We start from the raw sequence: 18,883 nt of genomic DNA on the forward strand, positions 1-18,883 counted from the left end.
TGCTATCCTAACTAAAATGCACATTCTGTTCCTCTTTAAATGTCTACTCTTTACTCTTATTAAACTATCTGCCCAATAATATTCTGCAGGAGTGAGTTCTATAAATTGTACACTGTGTCAAACAATTCCATTTTGCCCATTCTTAATTTGTTACCTCTTATGTTTGAAGGCCAACTTCTTGTTTTATTTTGAGCAAAAGTGAATAGGAATATCCAAATTGGCCTTTTCCGCAATATTTGTTATTTTATAGATGTCTATCATATCCCTTCTTCTCTTCCCTTTTATAGTCAATGAAAATGAATATACCTTTCACCTCCAGCAATCCAAATTCACATCTTCTCAAGGATCACAAGTAAAAATTAACCATTTATTCCTAGTAGTGGTTTACACACTACAAACCACAATATGGCACATGTTAATTTCAGTATGATTTACATTCTCTGCTCAACAGAAAAAGAATGGCATGGAAATTGGAACTCACCAGAAACGTGTACTGATAAAGCCGTGTAGAGAATGCTGCATAATACCTGCCCACAGTATGGTGTGACTGGCTCTGATTTCTGCTATTAGCTTCTCCAATTCATCAGTACTATATAGTTATGCAAAATGTTTAATGAAACGTAACACACTGGAACATATAAGCAGAAGATACCCTATAACTATTTTTACTGACTTCTTGAAAATATAGTTTGAAATTAAACTCAGTTTCATAAATCAAAAAGGGACAGATGATGTATACAATTAATTCAGAGAAGACTGCGTTTTTAAAGTGCCTGTCACTAAAATATTTTTAAAAAGTACAGTGAGGGAGCAATTCTGTACTCATTTGGACTTTTTGCCATTGACTTCAATAAGAGTAGAATAAGTCCCTAAATCAGTACAAATGGCAACCTATTCTAGCACTATTTCTCCTAAATATTCCAGCATTAGCACCCACCATTTTCAGTAGTGAATTTAATAAATATGGATATAATCAGGCTGTCAAATTCCTCACTCAGACACATTCACTCTGAAATGGTGCTGCTGAAAAAAAAAAGTTGGATGGCGAATATTGACACTGAATCAGAAGAAATAATTTGTTTACTTGGTAAGTAAACTTAGTGCCATAGCAGAGAGATCTGGAGAATTGGATAAAAGAACCTAATGTGTACAGGCAGCAGTGAAAAAGGAGACAGGAGCACTGTGCCATTGGCAATTAAGTAAGCAACTAAAAGGACAAGCATATGCCGCATGTGTTTGTTCCGGCTGCTTTATGTTTTGGAAATGGTGGGTATTACAGAGACAGAAGAAAAGAAGATACAGTTATAGAAAATAATATACTGAGGAGAATGGTAGGCAACGTAGACAGAGAGTACACAGAAGAAATTAGCGGGGAGATTAACTTGGGATTCTCAGTGATAGATAGGTTGGAAAGCAGAGGCGAGCTGGAAATGCAATAAGAATGGAAAAAGAATGACCAGCAAAGAAAAGATGGGAGGAAGAGGACAGCAAAAAAGGACGTGGAAGACCAAGGATACAATGGAAAGATTCTAGCAAGAGTAGTTTGAAGAGAAAAGGTCTGGAACTCCAAGACTTATGAACCTGTGCCATGGACTGGAAGGAATGGTGAAAAATCGTGGGCGACTCCAACCCTGTGTAAACAGGAAAAAGAGTCAAGAAGAAGTGAAGTATGAATATTGACATGGGTACAAAGAGAAGAATAAATCAGTGGAAGTCTCCAGATATAATTACATAACATTAATTTCAATATACTAGGTATTTCTGGTTAAGCTGCTGCTAATAACTTTCCCAACAGCACCATGAAATTGACATGATTTTTGACAGTTTTCCTGCAGCCCACTGAATTTTTAAGAACAGCAGTAAAATTGACCAAAGATTTATTCATTCACTTTGTAACTGCTTACTGAAACTATGAGCAGCAGAAAGCAGCATTTCCACAGATTCAGAAAGACAGTTCTGCATCAGTGGATATTTTGTCGTGATCTTCACATCTCTAAGAGTAAGAATTTTTTTTAGTTCAGTGGAAACTGATCCATCCTCACCATGAAAGGCTTATTATTCCTCACTGGCAGGTGAGTGGGTGGATTACTCAACTCTTGGTGACCCGTAATTCAGCAAACAGGAAAAATATATATGGGGAACGTAAAATGCATTAATATAGTTTTCATAGTTAGCCTTTTCCCTCTAGTAACCCTTCAGCACATGCACAATATATCAGAACAAATGTCAGCATGGGATAATATTAACAAGTCTGACAATTAACGTGGGGTAGAGAATGACACAAAATAGCTCTGATCACCAATTAACTAGCCTTTTCTCTTCCTTCACATGTAGACTTGGAGTATCATGAGAGAGTATATCCACTGAGGGGTACTGATGGAAGGGCATCAAATAGTTTGAATGTTCAGATATCTCTGAGATACAATTGCATGAAACTTCAATGAGAGAATTCTAAAGAAGTTTCTTGGGGACACAAATGGAAGGAATTATGTTGGTAATGTTTGGAATAAGCAATGATCATGGTGATCTTAAACAAAAAAAAGAACAATTGGTTTGGTGTGTGGTTTTTTATTTTATTTTACACTCTTCTTTCCTGTTTTTAATAAATAAATTAGAAATGTCAAATAGTGCATTAATTTCTGTACCAAACAGATACTTTTCAAATCATTTTAAGTTTAATTTGTGCATAGACTGGATGGCTTAGAAGGTTGCTGATGGGCACCAAGTCTTTTTAACTTTCTGGTTCAGACCTCACCCTGGCTAGGAGTGCTCCCAGATAGTTATCATAGAATCATAGAATATCAGGGTTGGAAGGGACCTCAGGAGGTCATCTAGTCCAACCCCCTGCTCAAAGCAGGACCAATCCCCAATTTTTGCCCCAGACCCCTAAATGGCTCCCTCAAGGATTGAACTCACAACCCTGGATTTAGCAGGCCAATGCTCAAACCACTGAGCTATCCCTCCCCCCCCCCAACCATGATTTGATGGTTGTTTGAGGGGACTATATTAAATGAGATGGTTATCTCAATTCAGTTTATTTTGACCAAGTGTCCACATTCCAAAACAAAATACAATAAAAACACCCTGCAATCAGACTTGGCAGAGATGTATGTCTGTATTGAAAGTCTAAGGAAATGAGGAAACTTAAATACCCTAGCAGTGATTCTTCTAGATCACCATTTAGGCACAACTAGTTGGTGAAAACAAAACACAAATGTACAGTAAGGAATTAAAAATTAGAAAGACCAGTGCCAACCTTAAAATACATGGCATAAGACTCAAGATGTACAGATGGATGGAAATGTCATCCACCTTTGAAATTAATTTATATCTCCACAGCAAGCCAAAAAGAGAAAAAAACCCTAAAGCAGTTATCTTAGAGCACAATCTGTTTAAACATTAACCTGTCACTCTCTGGGCAATTAAATAAAAATAAATACTCTATTAAATAAGCTTTTAGACACTCCTATAGTTCATTATGCTTCCATCTAGTATATGGTTGTTTAACAGTATTCTTGATCCTCTTACTGAATTAACAAATGGATGTACAGCGAGAAGCTTCAGAGTCACTCGCTCTTGGTTTAGGGTGCAGGTAGCATTGCTTACACATAGTCCTATAGTATGAATCACACAATGCAATGGAATTCACAAAGTGTTAATAGCTTTTGTTGTGGAAAATTCTTACTCTATTAGTCAGTCAGAGATAAAACGAAATCCTATGCAAAAAAAATCATAAATATCTTAACTGGATATACATTTCTATTTATGATGTTGCCAAAATTGGTATCTTTTCTGATGGATAAATTTCAGGAGACAGTGATAATTTTTTGTCATCACAACAACACTGGAGAAAGTGAGGTCCACTTTCTTATGGCAGTATATAAAGTGTTTTTAATGCTCCAGTGCTGATGTTCTCCATCCTCTTTATCTATCTAAAGTTTCTACACTGTTGTCCATTACCAATAGCAAAGTCCCTTGTGTAATTTATAGAGACTTTTGGCTTTTCTCCTTCCTCCTTACAAGCCAGACAGACTAAAGCAGGCAGAGACCTTTGTGCAAAGGCAAGTGGTTTTATACAGTGGCATGCCCTCTAAAACCCACTATTCAGGAACAGAGTCACCACATTCACAAACCTATATGCAGCTGTTACAGAAAGGAGAATAAAAGAACATTAAAAGCAGATATGCTCTTTAGTAGAGCCTGATTGTTTCTGAAACTGACCAGCATATTAACTTCCAGGACATTCTGCAAGATGAACAGAAGCAACTGCCTATATCACTAGTGGAAATAAATGGCACCCTTCCACACTGGTGGAAAGTCAGTATTGGCAGGTGTATTGTCTGCTGACATTAGGGTCAAATTCATCCCTGGTATCTGCGTAGTTGCACTAAGGATACATTTTTACTACAATACCTGTCAACTATAGATCTCAAAGACTTTTCAGGATGCCTTGTGATAGATGGACATGCAACAATCATTACCATGAGGAAACCTGCTGATAAACCTGACAGCTTCATATTTTGGGTGCTATAAGATGCATTGCTGTACCAAAGAACAAACATCTTTGACAGGTACTGAGAGAAGTCTGTCAACACATGCACATGGCTGAAAAGAACTAGAACTACATGACCAAATTTTCAAATTTTAGGAGGGATGTGCCCCAACCTCACAAAAATTCCTAATCTTACCCAAGAGTGTGACTTTATCAGAGTTTTATCTGAATGCCTATTTGCCATGTACCAAATAATCAGGAGGTTGAGGTCACAGGTGGACTTTTCAACTGAGCAAAAAGTTCAATCATCACCAACTTCCAATGATGCATCCTCTTTCTGAAGAGTCTGACACAAATAGTGCTATATTCCATAAACAACACTTGACAGCTGCAGAAGACTTTTTTTGTTCATACTTCCTGTTCTTTTGTGCTCTAATCCATGCATGGCAGGTGTAGCCAAGAAATGAAAATATTTTCCCTTTGAAGCCATCTTCAAGAAATTGTTACTTGTTCTGAGAAATCATTCATGCCCTTCCATGCCCTAACAAAATGCAATACTATATCTGTCCGACATATTATATCTATCCTAAATAATATTCTCACACAAAATGATCCCCATAGAAAGTTTCAAATCACAAAACTATTGAATAGCATTGGGGTAGACATATTTTCCAAGGAGACAACAAGAAGCAGCAGCAAACACTGGAGAAGTTTGTAGTACTTGTTTGTAGTACTTGTACCGTACTACTTGTTTAAATGCAGGAGATAGCAATCCTGCATTTTTCAAAGCAAGAAATGGTAACAGATATTTGTTACTGAAACACCAATACTGGCTATGCAGTATAATTCAATACCATAATGAAAGAGAATTTGAGTAGCCTTATTTCTAAACTTTCACATTCACATTGAACTTATGCGCACACTGCAGTAAATCTTCTTTTCTCTCTGACTGAACTCAACATCCATATATTTTGTACCTAATTACTTTACTTGATATTCATGCAGCACTTAAAACTGTTCATTCTGAATGAATGATTATAAAGCTGTCACTTAGAAACTAAAAGTTTTCTTACAAACCAACAATACCATGACTTTAAAAGTACATTTTGCTTATAGAGGCATTACTTATAAATATGTGGTGCAATAGTTTCAACATACAAATGCTTTATTTGCTATGCAGATAATTGCATAAGGTAACTTTTATAAAGTGCTATTTTCTTACCATGGCAGGAACCATCCACTTCCTCATATCCTACACTGCAGATGCATCGCCCAAGAGGCACAAGCCAATCCCCATCTGCTCCACAATACAGTTTTGGAGTATCCCGCTCCTCAGCACTCTTCACACAGGAACCCCGTACTTCCACCAAAGAGGAAGAATCAACCCTTGGAATAGTATCAGGAAACATAGCCAAGTTACGAACTGTGAAAGGGCACTTTTTGTAGTAAACGCGGGCAGAGACCAGAGCAATGCAGGCTCCAATGTCCTGGAAAGCAAGATAGAATCCTTTCCTGTTTACTGGCCCAACCTCACGAACTTCTGTGTTGAGTTTAAGGATGCGGTCACCCAAGTCCATCTGGGTAAAACTCTCATCAGCTGCAACAGTATCAATTTTAGTGTATTGGCTTGGCTTGAATTTAACTCCATGGGACTCATCTGACTCCATGTAGTAAAGGTTAAAAGTTTCTTTGCAAGTTCCCAGTACCCATGGAATGCTATTGCAGTCCCTCAGGGTAAACTTCATTTCCACATAAATTTTCTGGGCTGCATCACGGGAGATCCAATTTGTACGAAGCCAGTTGTTTTGGTTTGGTTCCATTACATTACATACCTGGTAGGTGTGAATGGGACGATTGTGTTCATCCATTTCAGTTATGGCATCCCACTGAAAAGAAAACAAGTTGTTTGAAAAATCAAGAATCATAACCTATATATATATATATATATATATATATATAAACCTTAATAGAGTTAGAACATTTCCTTTACTTAAAAATTAGAGCTTAGATATTAATTAAAAGAAGGTTTACTATGGAAAATATAGTTTGCATCTTAGAAGTTCCATGTTGAAAAGAACAGAAATAGAGAAACTGTATCAGGAAAACAAAATTTCTAATGATCGTGGCTTCAATGGGGGATGAAGATACTTGGCATGTCTCAACATCAGATCCTATATGTTCTGTATTACCTTTATTGTCTCTTCATCAGGAGTGGGTGGGTGAGATTCTGTGGCCTGCATTGTGCAGGAGGTTGGACTAGATGATCATAATGGTCCCTTCTGACCTTAGTATCTATGAATCAAGTAGTCCCTGATAGCCCTCTGGTAATTTTTGTTGCCCCTCCTTCAACAACATGAAACTTCCAAATTTGCGCACAGCATTCCAGATGTGGTATTACTGTACTTATTGCTGAAAGATGACCACTTTGTATACATCTGCTTCTTATGTGGAACAGATACTGAATAACAAATCAGCAAGGGTAAAAACTGCTTTTGAATAATGTGGCTATTAGCAAATTCATGAAAGGGCTTCTTGCCAAACTGCAGCATTTACAGAATTTAATAGGAAATCATGCCTTTATCATTTCATTGAAACTAACATTTCATATCATTGAAACTAACTTTTCATATCATTGAAACTAACTTTTCAAAGAGCACACAAAATTAGGGATGAGCCCATCTTGTGAAGGTTAGATCTGAATCTGAATTTCAATGTTCTCTGAATTTGGAAGATCAGGGAGGGATCTGTTTTTCCACTTCTGGACTCTCTGTATGATGAATAATGTTTTTGTATGACCTTTCCAACTGAAAAATCCAATGTGAATGTCACTAGTAGGATTCATCTTAGAAAAGTGTTTATTCTAATGCCACACATGAGAGACTTGTAAGATGCTTACTTTATTATGAAATCTACTAATTTAAAGGGATCACTGGTTGTCAAATATATACTCAGTAAAGTTGAGCTAATAATCATTTTACCTCCAAAGACTCATTAGCAACAATAGAAACTCAGGACATGTTCTTCCTTAGAAGAACTATACTAGTAGCATAAATCTCAGCACTATATAGATCTAAAGCACTAAGTTCTGAGTGGCCTTTCAGACATGCCATCCTCATATGGCATTCTAGATATAAACTGAGATACCAGTGAGCTGAACAGCTGGTCCTAAATATCACTGAAAATGCCAGACTTCTTTCTTTTAGTGCTATAAACCATAACCATTTACATTAACTTTTGTAGCTTATGTTTGCAATGCTTTTATTTTGAACATATATTGAACATATATTGAATAAAAGTTATTTCCTTGCAAATTAGTTAATAAGACACTCTTTGAAACCATCAAAATAATATGGGTAAAACAATTAGAAGTAGAGAAGTCCATGCAGTATTTTGTCTCTTGACACCGAATTTCATTTTACCATGTTAGATACATAACAAATGTTATGTAAAAATGTGCATTAGAATTATAGTCAATATGCAGTTTCAGGTGCAATAAGGGGATAATTACCTTCAAGTCATTAAAACAACATTATTCAAACATGAAGTCACATATTGTTAGCACATGATACTAAAAATATATTGCCCACTCCACAACAGACAAGACCAACATATTCTAATTTAGGTATCTAAGTTAAACACCTAAATAAATGCTTTGGTTTTTAGAGATGCAGAACATCTACCATTCCTATTTGTGTCAATGCCCTGAGGAATGTGTACTTTGCCTAGGGGACTCGAGACTGAGAAAATCTAGATTATCTGTGCTGAATATAATCTGAGTCCTATACCACATTCACCATTTATGAGCAAAGGAACTGTTCTAACCTGATTTTGAGGCATCTGTCCTCAGTAATGAGGACAAGAGATTGCCTCTTTACCTCCTTTCATTGTGGATATGAGGTGAAGAAATTAGTTAAGTATTAAGCTCTGTTTTATAGAATTCTAACCGTTTGATGTCATCTTAAAGGACAATGTGAATACTCAAATAGAGAGAAAACATATTGTTTTATTCCATAACTTTTAAGAGTGCATTGCTAGTCTCATGGGGGGAAAAGTAACGTGGATCCCCAAGGGGCTTCATCTCACCTCCATCCTCTCTGGACGTCTCTAAGAAAAGCATCAGTCCCCCTTGGAGGTAACAGATCAGTCACAGTGGCAACATCAGCATCATTTCACAGCCTCATGAACCTGCTAACTTTTACCAACCAACGCAGTTAACTTTCAACAGCCTACTGTCATCAACAGAAAGAGCTTAGTGTCTATGAAGATTCCTGCCCACCCCCACCCCCTAGAGGTAAGGGATTTGGGAAGGGGAGGAGACTGTCAGCAGAGAAGGCTAGGGAGGGAGAGAGGAACACATCAAAGTAGTCACACAATATGAAAAGAATGTTGAGGGCTCAGAGCATAAGGGAAAGCTAAGCAGGAGCTGATTAGGCTAGAGTTAAAATAATAGAGAATTGAGAAGGGTTAAAAAAGCTAGAGTTAAAGAATAAAACAAACAATAAACAACACAACATGGGAAATAGGGAAGAATTAAAAAAAATATATCACTAGAAACCCTCTGGACCCCCGTCTATATATTGTCTATATTGTAAAGTCTTTGAAGCAAGGACATGTAATCTTGTTTGTCTGTAAAGTACCTAGCACAGTTTTAGTAGATAACTAAATATATAATCTCCTGTAATATAAACCAAAACAACAAAAAAGTCCAAAGGCTCTCTAGTGGCATGTGTACACCAAGGCACGTGTGTGAGGAAGATGCTACAAGAAATAGCTCCAGAGGTCTCTTACAAACATAGGGTCAAAAAACACAGAAGGATTAGCCAGAACGTAGTTTTTGAACAGGCAGTCAGTCATATACTGTCCTGTTGCAGTGACTTAGCTTTAAAGCAAAAAGCTCCAGCATGCTACTCTCTCCTCCAAAATATCTTGTAAAAATATCATTCTTCTAATATGATATTTTCCTCAGAACTATTTAAATATTTACTTTGAATCAATACCCTCCTCTGAACTTTAAAAAAATAGAGTCTTTAATGCTGCTGCTGGGCATGTAGTTAAGAACATAAATCTGTTTTTTCTGTGGTTAAGGAAAGGGTTCTCCATTTAAATAATAACTAATTTCAAAGAACAAAACAAGAAGATCCATATATAGAGACAGTTTTTCTAGTCCACTCAGAGCAGATACAAAACTTTATTAGAAATACAAATGTATTAAACAAGAAAGTAATAGCTGGATGATGAATAAATAATACACGTTTAAAATGAACATCTAATTTGCTCCTGCCATTGTATTTGGAAATAGAGTGAATTAGAAAATGCATATGTTTATATATTTGTGTGTTTCTTATCTCTACTCTTGGATTCCAAGCTCAAGAATGAAAATAGGTCCCCAAAGCATCTACCCAAACTAGTCTGAAATCTGACAGGCTTCTGAATTTGTGATAATCTGTGTCAAGAACATGTTGATCCTAAGATAAATGCTTGTTTCCGGTCTGTTTTTATTCTCTACAAAGTTAATATAGTGAATGTAACAGGTAATAATGGTCCTGCAATATTGAACAATTGCTAAAATAGTTACTTAAAACAAAAAACAATCAGAGCCAGACCTCTGAAAAGTACCTGGTTCATACATAGGGTGAATGCTCAACACTTTCGAAAACTAGGCCCTTTGAAGTTGAGTCAAGTTGGGCACCCAAAAATTTAGTCACTCAAAACATCTGGACACTTCTGAAAATTTAGGTCAAGTTGATTTTATGCTTCCATTTATTTTAAAAATATTTGATAGTAGCATAAAACTCATTCGATCAACAAAACTGAAATAGTGGAGAGAAGAATCTGGAGTTTGGAAGAGAATAAATGTACAAATTGTCAGTTACAAAGAGAAAATATTAGATTGGGCTACAAAACAGCAATGAAATTTTATTGAGATAAAGTCTCAGATGTTTTCATATCTTTACAAGCTACTTTACAACCTTCCATTTTCATTTTAGGACTTCACTAATGTTTAATCACTATATGGAGAACACTGTTGGGCTAATGACTTAATTTATTACCTCCTGGTGGCACTGTTACAATACTGGAAATTGTTTTCACAGTCTGTTCCACTCTCTCCCTCTGTGTTTTAAAAAGTGAACACTATTCTCAGGTTAAAAAATAACCATAAAAGAACCATTAATTGCAATTCAATAGTGTTCAATAGTGCAATTCAATAATAAATGCAATACTGATTAAGGTTTTATTTACACCACCATACAGAAAAGATTACATTTCATATGCCCAATTATTTTTCAAATACTTGTTTCTTTTTCTATAATAATATCCTCAGATGGAAAGTAAGATACTGGGCCATTTTCAGTCCACTGTAAGCAGGTATATCTCCTCTGAAGTCATTGGAGCAGCACTGGTTTAAACCATATATATCCAAACCTGGATCCCTGTGAACTGTCCAGGTAAAAGAGGGCTTTTCTGCACCACCATGGAACTATATAGTCCCCCTCCCCTTCTGGTCATGTTGGGCAGACGGTGGAGGGATATGATGGTCAGCGACCCCACACTGACCTGATCTGCAACTAGAGCAGAAAGTCACTTCCTGGCTCTCTATCCCTTAAAGGGGCACAGTCCTTTTCCAACAAGTCAGAAAATGGCCCCTGCCATTTAATGAGCAGTGAGGACATTAGTTTGACAAGTAATGAATTATCAAGAAGGAAAAGAGTAAATAATGAGGAATTCACAATAATAAAACATGTTAGGGGGAAAAGCAAGTATTCTTTACTCCGATCACTGTGTTTGTTTCATTACTTCCTAAGAAAACAAATCTGTAAAGAGAGAGAAAGACCAAATTTCTTTTAAAAATGTATAAAAGCTTTGTCATAAATATAAAGGGAAGGGTAAACCCCTTTGAAATCCCTCCTGGCCAGGGGAAAGCTCCTCTCACCTGTAAAGGGTTAAGAAGCTAAAGGTAACCTCGCTGGCACCTGACCAAAATGACCAATGAGGAGACAAGATACTTTCAAAAGCTGGGAGGAGGGAGAGAAACAAAGGGTCTGTGTGTCTGTCTATATGCTGGTTTCTGCCGGGGATAGACCAGGAATGGAGTCTTAGAACTTTTAGTAAGTAATCTAGCTAGGTATGTGTTAGATTATGATTTCTTTAAATGGCTGAGAAAAGAATTGTGCTGAATAGAATAACTATTTCTGTCTGTGTATCTTTTTTGTAACTTAATGTTTTGCCTAGAGGGGTTCTCTATGTTTTGAATCTAATTACCCTGTAAGATATCTACCATCCTGATTTTACAGGGGGGATTTCTTTATTTCTATTTACTTCTATTTCTATTAAAAGTCTTCTTGTAAGAAAACTGAATGTTTTTTCATTGTTCTCAAATCCAAGGGTTTGGGTCTGTGGTCACCTATTCAAATTGGTGAGGCTTTTTATCCAACATTTCCCAGGAAAGGGGGGGTGCAAGTGTTGGGAGGATTGTTCATTGTTCTTAAGATCCAAGGGTCTGGGTCTGTAGTCACCTAGGCAAATTGGTGAGGCTTTTTACCAAACCTTGTCCAGAAAGTGGGGTGCAAGGTTTTGGGAAGTATTTTGGGGGGAAAGACGCGTCCAAACAGCTCTTCCCCAGTAACCAGTATTTGTTTGGTGGTGGTAGCGGCCAATCCAAGGACAAAGTGTGGAATATTTTGTACCTTGGGGAAGTTTTGACCTAAGCTGGTAAAGAGAAGCTTAGGAGGTTTTTCATGCAGGTCCCCACATCTGTACCCTAGCGTTCAGAGTGGGGAAGGAACCTTGACAAGCTTATAGCCCTGCCTAGGTAACATGCGATGATTTTTCTTCCAAATTAAAGGACAAAACATTTAATCATTCTTTCTATCAAAACCGATGCCAAATCTATTCTAACCTTGCTTTTTAAAAAAAGAGCATTTCACAGTGATTTAGGACACAATTCTCAGTGACACACCACATAAAAATGTAGACCAGCATTTTTAAACCAAGCACCTAATGTTAGGCATCTAACATAAAGTGCTCTGATTTTCAGAGGTGCAATCTTTGCTTTCACTGATGTCAGTGGATGCAGGATCAGATTCTTAAAAGAAGAAGTATTAGTTATGTTGGTATAAAACAGCCATGATGCAAAGAGGCTTTTCATTATATTATGAAAGTTGTGACAATGTGGTGACGTCCAGAATGTGCAGAAATGATTAATTACATTTCACATAATCCTTACATCCAATGGGAGACCGTAGATATTTTTCTTAGTATTTTAATTTTTTTTTTAAATTCATTACTGTCAATAATCTAATTCTTACTTTATTTGGGTACCAGCACTTGCAGATCTCAGCTAAGAGTCATCACCTGAAGTCTACAAGTGAATTCCCACTTTCAACAGAAAGCTACTGACAACTTTTTTGATCCCACTTCCATGGAAACCGAGGTTGAACTGGTGAAAATAAAGTAAGGGGTTTTAAAAAGTTTTGAAAATTCCCTTTTTCTGTTTCCATTGAGCTGATCTCCATGGAAATGGGATCGGAAAGGTCAAAGCTAGACAGCAGCATAGAAGAACTCTCACTTAGCATATTTAGGTTGCAGGCATCTGCAAAATGTGCTGCCATCTGCAAATGCAGATTTCAAAATCCACTTACTATAGCAGCATTCAGAGCAAAGACAGTTAAAAATTATAGTATTGTGAAGTTTGGAAAAACTTTCCAATTAATACTTTATAAAGGGCCATTTAAAAAGCATGGTTGGCCTTTAAAACACAAATCTTTGAAAATGGCAAGGTCATGAAGTATTAATCATAAGTATAAACTTTTTTAAAAAAAAAAGCCTAAAATTTTAATGTATTAAATGTGTAGTTTATATGTACTTGCCTGGTGTTCAACTCTCTCTCCTTCAGTTCTGTACTTGCAGCTGTGACGCCGCAGAAATCAGAAGTTCCTGCCTCTAAGAACAGCATTAGAAAAGAAATGCAATAATATGTTGTGTTGCTGTAGGGAGCACGGAGAAGGGAACTTGACATTTTAGATCTCTTTTCTGTAACAGTGCATCATGTTAAAGCCAGTATATTATAATCTGAAAGCCTAACACTTCTGTTATGCAATTTGGGTGAGGAGGTAAATGACATGTCTCTATCTAATAGAACAGGTGGCAGAGATGAAGTTCCCCTTGTAAAAGGCTATAGTGATCCAACAGATCATATCTCTCTGCAAGAGAATGTGGTATGTGAAATATTTGCCTCCAGGCAAGTAGAGAAAGGAACCAGATGAGACTTTAAAGGTGCCCATTGATTCAAGTGATACTAACTTCAGTTCCAAATTACAAATTTGTTGACTTGGGAGTATGAAATCACAATGTAAATACAGTACAACACTGTTCTAGCTTTGCAGAACAACCATTATGGACATTATTTTTACAAGCTAAGCAAGTGCCTGAGTCATAGCCCTAAGCATGGAAAACACTGTACAACTGTGTATATATGCTCAAGGCACCCAACAGGCCAAATGTCATGAAATACGTTTGGATTTCAAGACCCTTGCAGAAGATGCAATGTGTCAGACTTTGGCCCCCAGCCAGACTCTACTCCTCCCCTCCAAAAAGAGATTCCATTTGCCCAGCACATGGAAAGGAAATATCATAAAATGTGTCTAGAAAAAAACACTTCATGGGGTAATGCCTATACCGGATAGATTTCAAATACAAGTCAGGAAAAGTAAAAGCAATTTGCTATGCACAAAGCAGATGTACAGCCAAGATGCCCCATTGATCAGTCAATGGTTGTAGGAAAAGATGACCTACAATCTGCATAATTGGAATTGTCCTTAAAACCCGTCAGAACTGAAGAATCCTAGAGCTGTCAAGGTTTACCAGCAACATTATCTGGAATATGCATGTCAGAGAGTCAACCCCAAAACCACAACCTCACCTCCCACCCACACATATCCCACCCTCAAAAACACGTTCTATACAAGCACAGTTTTGACACTGGAATGGGAGAAGTCACAGAGCCTCCACAAAGGCTGCTAGGAACCTTGCGGTTGCGATTGATTTCTATGTGGATGGCACTCAAATACTATGGTGATGGGTGGGAGTACAAAACACTAAGACAGAAAGAGAAGATAGAGAGATGAAGGCACAAATAGAAATACTATAAAAATGAAACTAGAAGCCAAAATGAAGACACCTCAACAAATCAGTGTCATATCTTCAAGCAGCTACATGTTGAAAAAGAGACGCTTGAAAAAAATTCCCAAGGTGTGTCAAAAGAGAAAAGAGTAAAAAGGTGTCGAAACACGCAGTGGCTCAAAGAACAAGGCAAATTCCAAAAATAGCACAGAAAAAGGAAATATAAAATTGTTAAAAGGAACCAGGAAGGAAAAAGCATCTTGCCTTCCATTCCATATCACTGGTAGGCAAAAGCAAGTTATGTGAGGAGAAAAGGGCAAGACCGTTCATTGATACCAAATCATAGCAGTCCATTAGTAACTTTTCAAATGCTGATCTCTATAACGCTGTGAATGTGACCACAATGAAGAGACCATGGCTGAAGAATGACTGCAGAACTGTAAGAGACAGTGTTTTGTTTTGCAAAACAAAACTATAAAGGTTTATGTTTCTTATCGATCGGTGGGCTTGTAAATCATTGGACGAGGGATACTATGGTATGCTCCTTTAAGGCCAGTACACTGTAATCTGGGAACATATGCACTGCTGGAGGTTAGTTTGCTGCATCAGCTGTTAGAGCTTGTAGCAGCTTGATGGAACTCTGCAAATAAAGAGCAAAAATCATCCTATACCTGTGCATACACCTAGAGTTACTCCAACAAGGCCCTACCAAACACACCTCAGCTACAGTAATCCGTTCCCTAGTGAACACTTTAGGATTGTAAAGATTCCCTCTTCATGCCTCTTTTAATATTGCAATCCATTTATTGCCTCTCATCTACTGCTGCCTTTAGATCCAAGAATTGCTGCAGACTGTCAACACCACTGCTATGAAGGCAGAGCTGCAAGTAAAGTGGACACAGTCTAAGTAGGGGACAACTCTCTTTATCTTTGATTGCTGCTGTTTATATTAGCTGAGGGCCAATATTGGTCGCTTTAAGCGAATACTCTCCCTGTCTTAAGTAGTGTCACTAATAGTGGCAATTCAAAGCATTCAAAAATCATGATCCAAGTCTCCTAACTTCCTGAGATAGGCTTAAAAATATGAGGTTTAAAATAATAAATACTTAGTGGATTCTTTTTATTTGCCTCATATGTTTCGAGCCTTTAGAGTTCACCTTTTTAAGCTTATTTTTAAGGTTCTCTCTGCAACCATTTATACCTTTTTACACTTTTTTAAAGATGAAAATGCAAATTTTTACATAATTACATGACTTCCTGAAACTCTCCATAAAATTGCAATAGTTGACAATACTGGGGTTATTCACCATTTAAGGCAAGCAGATTAAGACCATGAGTTTGCTATTTTCAAAACTGCTAGTCAGATAGGTGGAAAGATGGTCCTGAGATTAAGGCACAGGACTAGAAACTAGGAAATCTTGGTCTTAGTCCCAGCTCTGCCACAGACTACCTGTGTGTCCTCACAAATATCAAAGGATCTCTCTGTGCCTCAGGCTTCCCATTTTAAAAATGGGGATGAGATTATCTACTTTCATGTGAGTGTGGAGAGATTTAAATGGCTGAAATATGCAAATGGTCAGTGGAATTAATCTGGATTCTTTATTCCATCAAAACAAACAGGAAATCCAAGTGTTCCCATCTTTCCATCTCTTCCTTCCCTAGTATTTTTAAACAGGTACTGCAGTTGTTGCTGCTCTATCCAATGATTAGATGCAATAAACTTCTTTGTTTAGACTACAAGATCAAAACCATATTACATGGACTTGAATAAAAATAATAAACATACAAAGCAATTATGTAGTGTTTTTCATCTTCCAAGTGCTTTATAAACATTAACACATTAATCCAGACTCAGGCATAAAACTAAAAAAAAGAAAAACTAGAGATAATGAGAGGAAGGTTAGAGTAACAGATCACTGATTTTACCAGAGTGCACTGAGAGAAACAGTAATGAGGACCTCACTATATCATTGTGCATGCCCTTTATTTGACATTATAAAAGCACCATGTAATTTGGAAAATTCAGCAGTACCAGCACTGGTTCAAATCTTCAGTCGGGCACTGTTACCCTCCTTAGTTATACATTAACGGAGGACATTTCTGACAGTGCCCTTTATTTCTCTTCTGTAGCTGCTATTCAGTGAAATACAGATATCATTCATGACATTCTTATGCAGCTACTTCAGGGCCCCTTACTGAAATGTCTACTAAACACTTTATGGCATTCAAGTAGTTGTACCTTTCAAGGATCATTCATCCAGAGAGATAGAAGCAATGTGTTTTTTTACAAACAAATATGATGTAGAATTAAGATTAACAATTTTGTTTTACTTTTAATTTATTTTCTCATTCTTCTGAGTGGATCAGTGTCCTAAAGGCAGGACTCACCACCACAATTCAATGTGCTCAGAAGACTCTGTTCAAGAGAAGCACCAGAATTAGTATGATGGCGTTATTACAGTCAAGATCTAAGTTTATTGGTCTGCATGGGGATGCCTCTATGCATTCTAGATTCAGCTGAAGCCAGTGTTAATACAGTAACTCCCCACTTAACGTCCTCTCGCTTAACGTTGTTTTGATCTTACATCCCTGCTCCATTACAGAACATGCTCGTTTAAAGTTGTGCAATGCTCCCCTATAATGTCGTTTGGCCACCTGCTTTGTCCACGACTGGCAGTCCCCCTATGCACCCCCCAGCGCCTCCCACCCCCTGGCGGACCCTGAGGATCAGCGCCTTCCCCCTGTTCCCCCTGCCTCCTGTCCGTGGCAATCAGCTGTTGTCATAAATATAAAGGGAAAGGTAAACCCCTTTGAAATCCCTCCTGGCCAGGGGAAAGCTCCTCTCACCTGTAAAGGGTTAAGAAGCAAAGGTAACCTCGCTGGCACCTGACCAAAATGACCAATGAGGAGACAAGATACTTTCAAAAGCTGGGAGGAGGGAGAGAAACAAGGGGTCTGTGTGTCTGTCTATATTCTGTCTATATGCTGGTCTTTGTTGGGGATAGACCAGGAATGGAGTCTTAGAACTTTTAGTAAGTAATCTAGCTAGGTATGTGTTAGATTATGATTTCTTTAAATGGCTGAGAAAAGAACTGTGCTGAATAGAATAACTATTTCTGTCTGTGTATCTTTTTTGTAACTTAAGGTTTTGCCTAGAGGGGTTCTCTATGTTTTTGAATCTAATTACCCTGTAAGATATCTACCATCCTGATTTTACAGGGGGGATTTCTTTATTTCTATTTACTTCTATTTCTATTAAAAGTCTTCTTGTAAGAAAACTGAATGCTTTTTCATTGTTTTCAGATCCAAGGGTTTGGGTCTGTGGTCACCTATTCAAATTGGTGAGGCTTTTTATCCAACATTTCCCAGGAAAGGAGGGGTGCAAGTGTTGGGAGGATTGTTCATTGTTCTTAAGATCCAAGGGTCTGGGTCTGTAGTCACCTAGGCAAATTGGTGAGGCTTTTTACCAAACCTTGTCCAGGAAGTGGGGTGCAAGGTTTTGGGAAGTATTTTGGGGGGAAAGACGTGTCCAAACAGCTCTTCCCCAGTAACCACTATTAGTTTGGTGGTGGTAGAGGCCAATCCAAGGACAACGGGTGGAATATTTTGTACCTTGGGGAAGTTTTGACCTAAGCTGGTAAAGATAAGCTTAGGAGGTTTTTCATGCAGGTCCCCACATCTGTACCCTAGAGTTCAGAGTGGGGGAGGAACCTTGACAGCTGTCTTGCGGCGTCCAGGAGGCTGCGGGGAGGAGCGAGGACACAGCACACAGCCTCCCTCCTCGCCTCCTGAATGCTGCAAACCAGCTGACTGCCGTGGGCAGAAGGCAGGGGAGGGAGGGGGGAGGCTGCGCACCACATCCTTGCTCCTTCCCCCCCCCAAGCCTCCTGAACCCTGCAAGACAGCCGATTGCTGTGGGCAGGAGGCGAGGGGAGCAGGGAAAGGTGCTGATCCGCGTGGTCCGCCGGCGGGCGGGAAGCGCTGGGGGGAGAGGGGCCATAGGGGAGCTGTTAGGGGGCTGCCAGCCTGTTTAATACCTATATTAAATTGCTTGATTAAAATTGTTTAAAATGTATATAATGCCTTTTGTTTGGCAAAAAAAAAATGTCTCTGGAACCTAACCCCTCTCTATTTACATTAATTCTTATGGGGAAATTAGATTCGCTTAATATAGTTTCGCTTAAAGTCACATTTTTCAGGAACATAACTACAACGTTAAGTGAGGAGTTACTGTATGTCCGTCACTTTAACTGAGGACACACGTTTTAGAAA

At 38.0% G+C, this 18,883-nt stretch overlaps 1 protein-coding gene across 7 annotated transcripts in view; it reads right to left on the reverse strand.

Annotated features, from left to right (window-relative positions):
- Positions 1-18,883, reverse strand: part of EPHA6 (EPH receptor A6) — an 872,967-nt gene that overhangs the window by 632,657 nt on the left and 221,427 nt on the right. For all 7 annotated transcript variants that reach the window (XM_073305263.1, XM_073305254.1, XM_073305245.1 and 4 more), the window contains one exon: positions 5,715-6,378. In XM_073305263.1, coding sequence (XP_073161364.1) covers positions 5,715-6,378 — 664 coding nt within the window. The remainder of the gene's footprint in view (positions 1-5,714; positions 6,379-18,883) is intronic.

Source organism: Lepidochelys kempii, chromosome 1 (genome assembly GCF_965140265.1).
Source record: "Lepidochelys kempii isolate rLepKem1 chromosome 1, rLepKem1.hap2, whole genome shotgun sequence".
In the NCBI taxonomy this organism is placed as follows: Eukaryota; Metazoa; Chordata; order Testudines; family Cheloniidae; genus Lepidochelys; species Lepidochelys kempii.